A 12,495-nucleotide genomic window follows, 5' to 3' on the forward strand; every position below is an offset into this window, starting at 1 on the left:
AGGCGGTGGTTGCAGTGAGCCCAGATGGCACCACTGCACTCCAGCCTGGGAGAGACTCTGTCAGCAACAACAACAACAGACCCTGATTTTATTTGCTCAAGATAATCTTATGGGCAAAAAAGACCAGTTTTTTTCTATCTGTATTTCTTCCTCCTGCTGTCTGAGAACTCCTCTAGTCTAAATCTCCATCAGCTACTCAAGAAAACTGTTCTCTTTTTTATGCCAACCTCGAACTTGTTATATTAAATATGTATAAAATATATACATACTATATGTATTTTAATATTTATGATATGATATCCTTATCTTTTTATTCATACTTTTGTATTTCATGTCTATGAAAAAGTCAGCAGGCATTTTATATCCAAGTACGTAGTAGCAGTAGTAGTAATGATAATGGTGATGATTTTTAATGTTGTTAGCTATTATTTATTCAATACTTATGTTCCTGGCACTACTAGGTACTTTACATGAGTTATTTCTCTTAATCCTCACATTGACTTTGTAGCATATATATTATTTTTATTCCCTTTTAATAAATGATGAAACTGAGACTTAAAAAGTTTAATTTTTCCAAGGTCACAAGCTAGTAAATGTTGAATTAAAGCCTCTTACTTCATGATATGGTTTGACTGTGTCCCCACACAAATCTCATATTGAATTGTAGCTTCCATAATCCCCACAGGTCATAGGAAGAACCCAGTAAGAGGTGATTGAATTGCGAGATCTGATGATTTTATAGAAGGCAGTTCCTTGCATATGCTCTCCTGCCTGCCACCATGGAAGACATGCTTTTGTTTCCCCTTCACCTTCTGCCATGATTATGACGCCTCCGCAACAACGTGGAACTGTGAGTCCATTAAACCACTTTTTCTTTATAAATTACCCAGTCTTGGGTATTTATTCATAGCTGTATGAAAATGGACTAATATACTCCACAACATGTGCTTTCAACTGCCACTAGTTCCATTAGTCAAGAAATACTCATGGAGCACCTGAATACCAAATATGACTATTCAAATGCCTACTCTGTCTACATCTGTCTCATAGAAATTGCCTCATTTTCTGCCCCTGCCAGGGAGGCAATTTCTGAAGCCGTGTTAATGATCCCATGACCCTGCCCACGAATTGTGGATGTCTGTACCAGGATTCAGCACCTACTCCAGGACAAGATCAATCTGCAGACTGGATAGTAATATAGGATCTATATATGATTCCTGTTCTTGGAATTTCACAATAGGAATATTTTTCCATTTTTGCTTAATCTGAAACACATTATTTGAGTTAGCCCAAGTGAGTTTATGTCTCAAAAGCCAAGCACCGTATCTAAAATACCCAACTCTAGAAAGTGTTGCAGATATTGGGAATACACAGAGGGTAGTGAGAGGTAGGCGGAGGAGACAATCTCCTTATCCACACCTCACTGCACTTCTACATGCTTATGGGTTGCTGGGCAAGAAGGCAAAGACAGGTGGCAGACCCATAGTTATAAACAAAGTTTCTGAAGGGTCAATATTCGTGGGTCTTCAGCTAATTTCCGAAGTGTGAAACTCTCCTAGCCCCCTTAAGTTGCTCACTGTATTAGGTGGCTTGGTGTTCTGGGACTGTTGTGTGGGTGAGGAAGAGGTATAAAGCTTGCATAATCCGATGAAGTCTGAGAAGATGTTAGAGGATTGACTGGCGTTGCAGACCTGGGAGAAAAAAAGGAAATAGAACCAAGTCATTTTCTCAGAGCAGGGGACTTTCTCCCTCCCTTCAGTGAGAGATAAGAGATAACTGGGCCGTAACTCAGGGCCCCAGGGGCTCTTGGGTACTCTAAAAATGGGTCCCACACTGACTCTTCACAAAGTCCTTTCTTCTGCAAAGCAGATCTCTTCCTTCTTGGGCCACCTCCGGGAATCGGCACTTGCACTTGCAAGAACCCTCTAGTTACCCCCTCAATTCTTATACTCTGATATTTTGGGAGAATCCAGCCCCCACCCACTCCGTTTCCTCCATTATCATCATAAGTGGTTTTGAAGATCCCATAAACCCTGAGTCAAATCTTGAACAACAGAAAACTTGCTTCGCTTTACTTTAGGGCAGGATGAGCTTATTTCTCAAATACTTTTAGGGTGCAGGAGAAAGATTGGTATCCTATTTTTCTGACATAGCAAAGAAATTCAAGAAAAGCAAAAGAGCTCTCTTTATGTTCGAAAAGTTGACTTTTCATATTCTGTCACGAGAACTATAATAATAAACGTACGAAAAGAAAGTAACGAAGTGACACCAGATTGACCCCTGAAGAAGGTGACAATTGAGAAGAATGAGTGGTGTTTAAACAGAGAGATGACTAAGAAAATTCCTTGTAGGTAGAGGAAACTGCATTGTTATGCAGAGAGGGATAACAAACGACGTGATTTCCTCACAACAGTACAGTATAAACTAATTTGGTTGAAAACAAACCAAACGTTATGATTCCTACTCTTACCAATATGTAATTTGATTTGTGAATGCAAAACATATACTGATTTTTTAAAATCCCCGAATCAAACCTAGTAAAACCTTCATTGCACATACATAATAAAAGCTAACCTTTACTAGCTACCTATGAAGCATTTAAAAATATTGTCCTACATATTAAAACATGCTGTGTCCGGTTTAGTCTCTACGACAACTGAAGTAGATGCCTCTTTGTCAGTCTTATTTTACCAAGACTAGACGAAGAGATCACTTGTTCATCATTAGAGGGGTGGCAAATGTTGAGGCCACCTCAAAGCAACAGGCCCACCTGAGCAAGTGAATAAGTTAGCCTAAAGAGAACATTTTGATTTATTTGATTTTGGAACATACTTCAAAGAATGCAGCCAGATGGAGAACTTCTGGGGCCCATGAGGTTCTGACTGGACACTTAAGCAAAGCTTTTGATGAAAAAATCTGTCCACCTGGTGTGTGCCAAGTTAATTTGTACCCTTGCTAGCCAGACCACGAGGAGAAGCCACTGTGTGTGAAGGACAAGGCTTGGCTTGGGGGCAAACACCAAACCTTTAGAAACAGAAATGTGTTCCAGTGCTCAGGTTCAGTTCACAATTCAATGGACATATTGTAATATTAGGTTTTCTCCTCAATCATCACCAAGGTAATGGAAAAACTGTCTTTAGTTTGACCTTGTAGAATAGGCGTCCCCAAACTACGGCCTGCGGGCCGCATGCAGCCCCCTGAGACCATTTATCTGGCCCCCCGCCACACTTCAGGATCGGGCACCTCTTTCATAGGTGGTCAGTGAGAGGAGCACAGTATGTGGCGGGCGGCCCTCCGACGGTCTGAGGGGCAGTGAACTGGCCCTCTGTTTAAAAAGTTTGGGGATGCCTGTTGTAGGACAGTGAGACCGTCTTGTAGAGGGATCAGAGAGTTGATGCTTCCAAAGCTTTTCTCCAGGACACCAGAAGAATGATGCCAGGAGATAAGGGTCTCAGGATAAAAGTACAGAATGATTTCCACTTGAGGTCACACTCTTTTCTTTAGCCAGAAAAGCACCCTTGAAGGCTTATAGAGCAGGCGGACACAGAAATGCCTGGGAGCTGAAGAGACTAAATAGCTACCATTTGTTTGTTTTTTTCTGCTCAATATTGTTTCCCCTATTTAGTATTTACACCTAATGATGTGTCACAGTAATAAGAATAACAATAGCCACCAGTTAGAATTATTTAAGGAGGGCAGTGTTCCAAGTAGTTTTCACAAATTAACTCAATGAAAATTCAAAACAAACTCTTGAGGGCGAGTCCCATTATTGTGTCCATTTTACAGATAAGAAAACTGAGGCATAAAGAGGTTCCCATTGTTCACACAGCTAACAAGGGGGCTGAACCAGGGATCCAACCTAGGCATTCTGGCTCCGAAGTGCATGCTTGCAACTCTACCTCTCTTTAAATACTTTTCATGGGACTCTAAGGGTGAACTCAGCAATAATGAAAACAAGTTTCTTTCTTTTAATTCATCTTTGACTCAGCCTCCCCAATGTAAAATGGGTATAATAATATGGTGATTATTTATATAGCTCATCATGGGATTTTGGAAACGTGCTTAATGTTTAAATAGCACCAGGAGGCCCATTAAATGTGTAAGAAAATGTAGACAAAGAAACATTTTCAGCATTGCTTATTGACGATGGCAGTGAAAGTTGAAGTTTCCTTTCAAGTTTTTACTACTCCCAGTGATTCCTTCTTTGTAGTATTGCCTATGGCCCATTTTTCTAGCTCTCCCATGGAGAAGAAAATAACATGAGTGAAACCTCCCACCCACATCAAGTCAGCCACTCATAATTAACTTCCTTAATCAAAGGTAACCCTTCTTTTTTGATTAATCATCTTTTTATAGTACACTTAAGGGGAAAAAGAACCAAATGAAAATATTAGGTTGGAGGCAACACAAACTAATTTGATAGTATTGCCATTACAACTGAGTAAAGAAATACACGGAGCTCCCCTTGAAATATTTTTCCTGTCAAAATTTATGTCTTTTCTAAAGGATGTGAGCAAGGGGGTGTTTTTCTTCATACACACTATGTGGATGTAATGAGTAAATGTTAGCTTTGTGTCTTTTTTTGGCCCATTAAGAATTATGCACCATGGCAATCTACAAACAAGAGACTGACCAGGTAGGCAGTGCCAAAAGAAGTTTGATGAATCACAGAAAAATGCCAGATTATTTACAAAACATAATTTGGGAGGTGAAATGCTATATCACACTTTATGGGAGTACAATCACTCCCTAAGAAACAGCCAATTCAATCACATCAACTGTTATCTCCGATGATTGGGAGCCATGGATTCACCATTTGCAACAAAGCACTCCAATATTTTTCAGGAGCAAAAGCATTTTCACTGGCTGCTCCAGAGTAATTCATTGAAGTGGGAGCCAAGCATGTAAACGACCTCCTGAAAGAACTGGCAGGCTTGAAGAACATTGAGCCCCAAAGCGCATGTTGTTTGCTAGGTGTTCCTCCAGCTGAAACCTGGAGAAGAGAGGCCAGCAAGCAGGGAGGCAGGCAGGCAGGCAGGCAGGCAGGCAGGCGGAGGTGGGCGGCTGTCTGCGGGAGGGTGAAATATTTATACAGAGCAAGTTAAAAGGTGGACAAGAGACAAATAGCAGTGTGGGGCTGCTCTAAAAGTGAATTTGGGAGGTACCTACTCTACTCGCAAGAGAAAAAGACAGATGCTAAAGCCAGAAACATTTCAGCCTAAAAGCACATCTCCCATGTGGGGTTAAAGTCTTTGCTTCTTCGCAGAGGTAGGCGCAAACTCTCCTGCCCCAGATTCCCTTGGGCACAAGGAGTGCAGAAAGTTTTCCTTGGTAGCGAAGTTGTTTTTATGTGAAACCATTTTGGCTAAGGTGGGGATTTTTCACTTGGGTGTCAGTGGTGCCCTTCTGATGTTTATAAAACGTTGCAAATGTACAATTTGAACAGTTATTTTAGGTAAAAACATCAATTTCTTCATGGAGTCGGGCACTCTAAGCTCTGTGTTTGAGACAAATTCTTAGATTTTCCAGGGTTGAGCAAACTCACCTTGCTTCACACGGTTCTCAAGTTGAGTTATGATCTTGACATCTTCCTGCTCTCTCAAGTGCACTGATGGAGGTCAATTAAAAATAGCTAAAAGAAGAAAATACGATTTTCTAGCTCATGGGCGGGGGTGGGGGCAGATAACACAGATCCTTCCAAATGGAATTTCAGCTAGCAACTGACCTTATTCACTTCCTTCCTTCCTATATTTCCCCATGTCTAAATGACCCATGAAACCTGGTCACCTTGCTGGGAACACCACATCGGGACTCACTGCCTCAACACCATTTGTGCCTTAAACTGGAGTTTCAAAGCTCTTTACATCTCAGTCTCTACCCACCAATATGCTTTTACAACCACTAAAATGTCCAGATGAATTTGATACACAGAAGTCTTTGAATCATTTCTGCTGTCCTTTTTGTTTTGAGACCTTTCATTCTACTCAAAGCCTTTAGTGGTCTCCTGATCTAAATTCCTTTTCTTTTCCTTTCACTTGCTTTCAAAGGTGTTTGGAGTTGTCATTTTTCAATTGCTTTGCTATCCTGAAACTTGATATATTTTAGCACATAGCTCTGCAACATCCATACTATCAAGGCTAGAGGTGTCAATTGCTCTCAAAAATTATCAAGAGAAAGATTTTGTGATATCATTCATTAATATGATACAGAGCTCCTCATGCTTAGAAACTAATTTCTTTTGGCTGGGCATGATGGCTCACGCCTGTAATCCCAGCGTTTTGGGAGGCCAAGGTGGGCAGATCACCTGAGGTCAGAAGTTCAAGACCAGCCTGGCCAACATGGTGAAACCACATCTCTACTAAAAATACAAAAATTAACTGGGCATAGTGGTGCATGCCTGTAATCCCAGCTATTTGGGAGGCTGAGGCAGGAGAATCGCTTGAACCTGGGAGACAGTAGTAGCAGTGAGCCAATATTGTGCCACTGCCCTCCAGCCTGGGCAACAGAGACTCCATCTCAAAAAAAAAAAAAAGAAAAAAGAAAAACTAATTTCTTCTGTATTCTTAAACTTAAATTTATGTCTTTGTATGGATTAAGAGAATGGCTTTTCATCCCTCTTTCCCACAAATTATTATATATAATCTATAAATTTATATGTTTTGAGAGCAATTTAAGGTTTTCATTAGCCACCTTTTTCACATTAAAAAATTCTTTATCCATGAGACACACAATTTATTTCTTGCTTTAAACTTTACCTGATATTTTTAGATAATCCAAGAAGATGTTAAATATATAGTTTTACAGTCATATACTTTTTTATATTCTCTCTTGATTTCTTGCCCATCATTTTTCTTTTTCAAAGAGGCTCTTGAGAGGATTGCCACCATTGACTGATTATGTTTACTACATTTTATCTCTATCAGTTCATTTACTCCTTACAACAGTCTCAGAAGATATATGTTAATATTTCCACTTTGTAGATATGGAAACAAATTCAGAATGATCAAAATACTTACCCAAGATCCATGGCTAGCACATAGTGGCATGGGATTCACTTTCTGACCTGCCCAACTTCAGTCTCTGCTTTTGTATACAGCGAGTAATGACTGATGTGTAGTCAGATCTATTTCTGAGCAAGAACTCTCCTACTTCAGATATACATTGAACTGTTACCCTCTGTACTTTCCTCATATACTCAGGTGAGTCCAACTCTAATCTGTCTCTGTTGTATAGTTTTCAGTTTGTGATGAGTTACTCTGCTTTATTTTACTCTTTTCCTCCTCCTTCAGTCTGCAATTGTCCACATCACCAACAAGTGGATTTCTTATCCTGTTCTCTCAACTGGGAAGCAGTAAAAGACTCAAATACAGGCTACGTTTCAAAGCCATTTTAAGTTCTTACATATTGAAATTCCAAAGTAACGTCTGAATATATGCCCTTTGTACAAATTTCAAATAATATCGATGTATATAAGAGGAAAACATACAAATCTCTCTTCACCAACTTGGGTACCGGTGTCATTTGGTCGGTATCCTTTTCCTATGCACTTAAATTATTTGTGGAAACAAGTAGAGAATATGCAAACAAACAATAAATACTCCATTTCAACTTTCCAACCAAAACTAATCGCAAAAGAATTGAGGTGGCTTCAGAGCTATTTCATTAATCTATTACACACTTGCTGAGCTTCGTTACATATGTTTTATTTATTTATTTAAATTCTATTTTTGTAGCTTTTTCTTGGGGGACCTCAGAGATACGTCCTTCTCCAGTCTCATCCCTTGGTTATCTTTCTAATCCTTCCCCACCACAGCTTATCATTGAGATCAGATCACTGGTGTCTCAGTTGGACGCTGGGATTGGATGCCTACAGAGAGCAGTGGGCAAGCTCATGAGAGGACATCCTTCAGATTTCAAACAGAATGAAAATAGACTGCATTAGAAAATTATCATCAGCCTTCATCTTCACCTTTGTTATGTACCTTCTTTTTTCTCTTTTTATTTCAAGCCCTCCCATATAGATGCTGTCCATCATTCACACACTTGCTTGGATTTTATTGGACTGCTCTCATTTCTCTTGTCACGTGACCATTGCCACAGCCTTTCTTTACAACCCACAGTCGGTGGCATCTACTAGTGATAATTTCCCCAGTTGTCACCTCAGAATACTAGAGTGTTTTTATCTTTGGAGGGAATGAAACTAGTTTTTCACTTTATACTACAAACAGCATTAAGAATTTGTGGTTATAATCTATATATGGATATATAATTGACCCTTGAATAAGGCAAGGGTTAGGGGTACTGACCCCTGCAATCAAAAATCATGCAAGGATTTTTGACTCCCTGCAAACTTAACTACAAATAACCTGCTGTTGACCTGAAGCCACAGTGATAACATAGAACAGTCAATTATCACATGTTATATGTATTACATACTGTATTCTTGCAACAAACTAAACTAAAGAAAGAAAATGTCATTAAGAAATTCATAAGAAAGAGAAAATTAAGTGGAAGAAGATCGTCATAGAGGTCTTTGTCCTCATTGTCTTGAAATTGAGTAGGAAGGAGGAAGAGGAAGAGGAAGAGTTCCTCTTGCTGCCTTGGGATGGAAGAAGTGGAAGAGGTAGAGAGGGAGGGTAAGAGAGGCATGCACGCTTGGTGTACCTTTTATTGAAAAAAAAATCTGCATGTAAGTAGGCCTGCACGGTTCAAACCCATGTTGTTTAAGGGTCAACTGTGTGTATATATATATATATATATATGGCTAAATCTGTCCATGGCTATATAACAATTGCAATTAGAATATTTCGTAGGAGGCAGGGCATGGGGGTTTACAACTGTAATCCCATCACTTTGGGAGGCAGAGGTGGGTGAATCACCTGAGGTCAGGAGTTCATGACCAGCCTGGCCAACAAGGTGAAATCCCATCTCTACTAAAAACGTAAAAATTAGCTGGGCATGGTAGTGAGTGCTTGTAATCCCAGCTACTTGGGAGGCTAAGTCAGGAGAGTGGCTTGAACCCAGGAGGCAGAGGTTGCAGTGAGCCGTAATCATGCCACTGCACTCCAGCCTGGGTGACAGAGTGAGACTCCATCTCAGTTAAGAAAAAAAAAAAAAAAAAAAAAAAGAATGCTTCATAGGAAACAGATTTATTCTTGACCCTTACTGTGTCAGTGAGAGTAGGCCAGGTTCTGCTGCCATCACAGAAAACTTCTAAATCTCAGATTTTATTTTCTTATAAAAAAAATTGTCTTAAAGATATAAATCTTTTCTTTACATCTATTTCTTGAGAAGAAATAGATATAAATCTATTTCTTGCTCATGCTATGTGTCTTCAAAGAACCCTTTAGAAATTCTGCCCCACATTGTATAAGAAAGGCTTCCTATTATTGACTATATCTTCCAACACTTGGTTGTTATAATAGCTTTGTCTAAAAGATGCAGATTGTACACTGCTGTGGTGATTCTTGTTGGGGATTTTGTATTCAATCCAAAATGATCCTATATATTCCAAAATTGTCTTCTGATCTTCTGTCTTCTTAGGTTCCTTAATTCAATGAACTAAAGTAAACTTTTATCAACTCTTTTTAAAGAAAATACAGTTGTAAGAAAAGACCAAGCCGGGTGGGGTGGCTCAAACCTGTAATCCCAGCACTTTGGGAGGCTGAGGCGGGTGGATCACAAAGTCAGGAGATCAAGACCATTCTGGCCAACGTGGTGAAACCCCATCTCTACTAAAATACAAAAAAATTAGCTGGACGTGGTGGCACATACCTGTAGTCCCAGCTACTCAGGAGGCTGAGGCATCGGCATCGCTTGAACCCGGGCAGCGAAGGATGCCGTGAGCCGAGATTGTGCCACTGCACTCCAGCCTGGGTGACAGAACAAGACTCTGACTAAAATAAAAAAAAGGAAAAGACCAAACACCCTTATTTAGATTTGTCAGTCCTGCTTTAGAATTTTCATTTCTCAGATTAGTCCTTTTCATTTTCCATATTCTTCTTTATCTGGTTCATTAAACTTTGTGGAATATTCTGACATTGTCATAATTTTTGATTTTCAATCTTTTTTTATCTCTAAGTGCTTTCTAATGATTTATACTTTCAAAAAGAGACTTTTTTGTTTTAATTTTCTCCATATTCTTAGGTTATGCTAATTTGATAAGTTTTGTTCATGTTTTATTTATTGAAAATTATTATCTTTCAAAACATATATTTTCTTGTGTAACTGAAAAATATTCACCTTCTTTAAAATCTTTTTGATACTTAGGCTTCCTTTACATAAATGCTTTCATTTTCTGGTTTTATTGTTCTTAGTTCTTTCTTCATAATCATTATTTTGCCTTGCTTTAAAATACTCTTTCTTCCTTCTTTATGGCCTATCTTATTTCTCCCTGCCTGTTGAATGTCACGTAACCACTGTGTCATAAATAAAATGACAAATAACCAATGATTTATGCATATCTATCTATCTATCTATGCATCTCTGACATGTTCCAAGATATACACATGTATTCATCACACTCAAAGACTGTTTCACTGAGATAAATATTTGGAATGTTATTTAAAATATTTACAAATATTTCTTGATTGTCTATACTTATAACACTCCTTCTCTGTAAGATACAACTTATTGTTTGGTTGCATATTATTTTTATAAAAATTGCATAAATATATTAATACAAAGCTCAACCAGTGACAGAACAGCCCTGCCTGGGAGTTTAGAAGCTCTGTGTTCTGTTACTAAATTAATGTTAATAATAAGAAGGTAAATTGTTAATGTAATTTACTGATTAAAGAGTTATAGATTTGGCTACTTTGGGATAAGTTATTTTAATATTTTATTTAATTGCCACTTCATAATCTGAATAAAATATTGAGACTGAACATTTGGGTTGTATTATTAGTTCATGGCCAGTCCATTTGCAGGAATGTAGGCCCTCTGCCTAAGATTATGCATGGGTTAATTTAATCAGATGGAACTTGTACCCTTTATGTGTTTTATTGTCTAATTCTATACCTATATAATACTTACCAGGCAGAGAGATATACGGCTGTGATTGCAAGAGCACTAAGCATGTTTTAATGTCTCTATCAATACATGTCCTTCAATACAATATATATAGTATGTTTTGTGTGTGTGTGTGTGTGTGTGTGTGCGTGTGTGTGTGTGTGTGTCTGTGTGAATGCATGTGGGTATGTGTGCTTTAATTTTGAAGTACTTGAGAATGACATAGGGAGACCAGCTACAGAGCAGTAGTTTTTGCCTTAATGACTGGAAATGATCCTTGGGGATGGTGCCCAGCTTGAGGTCAGTGAATGGGGGTCAGAGAGGCAGGACTCCCCAGGGTGCTTCTTGTCTTTTATCATCTTCATCCATCAAGGCTGCTGTGTCACATACAATATTTTCCATTCTTTTTTTCCCCTGTGTTCTGGTACTGCTCAACAGCAGCAACCTGTTGATTCTGGACTGCTAAGTACTCCTGGCTGGCATAGGAGGCTGTACGGTGACTTAACTGTGGTAGACAGACAGAATTGTTTCCAATGTACACCTAAGGAGGCCCTCAGCAAAGCAAACATTGATTTTGGAGGGGCATTTTTTTTTCTCTATTTGCTTGCTGCCAGAAGCCTCTAAATAGGATCCCTATTTTTTTTCCTGTTAATATTAACCCATTTAGAGGCTGAACAATAAAGTTCAAGCCAGTAAGCCCTGCAAGATGTTATAAGATGCTGTCACCTCCCTAAACAGAACACCTCTTAGAGAGGATTCAGTAGGTGATTGAACACAAACTAAAACCTTGGAGGCATCCTGAGTGCCTGGGTGGCCTCTGGTTTACTGCTGCTTTACTGGGTTCCTCTTGCCTCAATGGGCCAACTCCCAGTATTATAAATCATATAGATGTGAACTTCTTCCTGAAGTAACTTGTTTGCTTTATTTATTTGGAAAATTTCGGTAACTGCTCTCTCAACGGCCAGGCTGTTGAATTTGCCATAACTGAGGCTTACTCAAGAATGTTTAGTCTTAACACTGTGTGGTTTCCTTTAGTGACTCCTGAGCCACATTTTGAAGAGAGACGTGCTGGTACTGAAGTATGGTGAATTCACTTCCAGGTAACCAGGGGCACCTCAGAATACCTTCGGTTTTGAGACAAAGTGGGTGGCAATGGTGAAGTGGAACCTCTCTCTAAATAAACCAGAGCCACATAACCATAAACATACACACTCCCACATACACCTTGATGTTTTGGGGGTTGAATATGCAAAAATAAATACAGTTTTAAATGGGAATTTTAGACAGTAATTTTTAATATTTTTAATATAGAGGTAGTCATGTAAATCTCTCTTCTGAAATAAACTTATTCCACTTCCTCTTGGTGTATTACATGTCATAAAAAGTGTATTTGAATAAAAGAAAATACGTACTTAAAATGAATAAAATCATTCATTGGTAGCAGTGATGTGAGTTTACATTTGGGGCTCCCAAGCCAAACTGTCA

At 38.9% G+C, this 12,495-nt stretch overlaps 1 protein-coding gene across 16 annotated transcripts in view; it reads left to right on the forward strand.

Moving 5' to 3' along the window:
- The window catches only part of CCDC91 (coiled-coil domain containing 91), a 476,760-nt gene that overhangs the window by 405,257 nt on the left and 59,008 nt on the right, over positions 1-12,495 (forward strand). For 11 of the 16 annotated variants that reach the window (XM_074402990.1, XM_074402980.1, XM_074402981.1 and 8 more), the window contains 2 exons: positions 686-7,199; positions 12,046-12,110. Coding sequence is in view for 1 of the 16 variants with exons in the window: in XM_074403002.1 (XP_074259103.1) it covers positions 686-692 (7 nt within the window). In the remaining 15 variants the exon portion in view is untranslated. The remainder of the gene's footprint in view (positions 1-685; positions 7,200-12,045; positions 12,111-12,495) is intronic. The other 5 variants (XM_074402985.1, XM_074402989.1, XM_074402983.1 and 2 more) reach the window with 4 other exon arrangements.

The sequence above is a fragment of the Saimiri boliviensis genome, chromosome 7 (genome assembly GCF_048565385.1).
Source record: "Saimiri boliviensis isolate mSaiBol1 chromosome 7, mSaiBol1.pri, whole genome shotgun sequence".
Taxonomy (NCBI): domain Eukaryota; kingdom Metazoa; phylum Chordata; class Mammalia; order Primates; family Cebidae; genus Saimiri; species Saimiri boliviensis.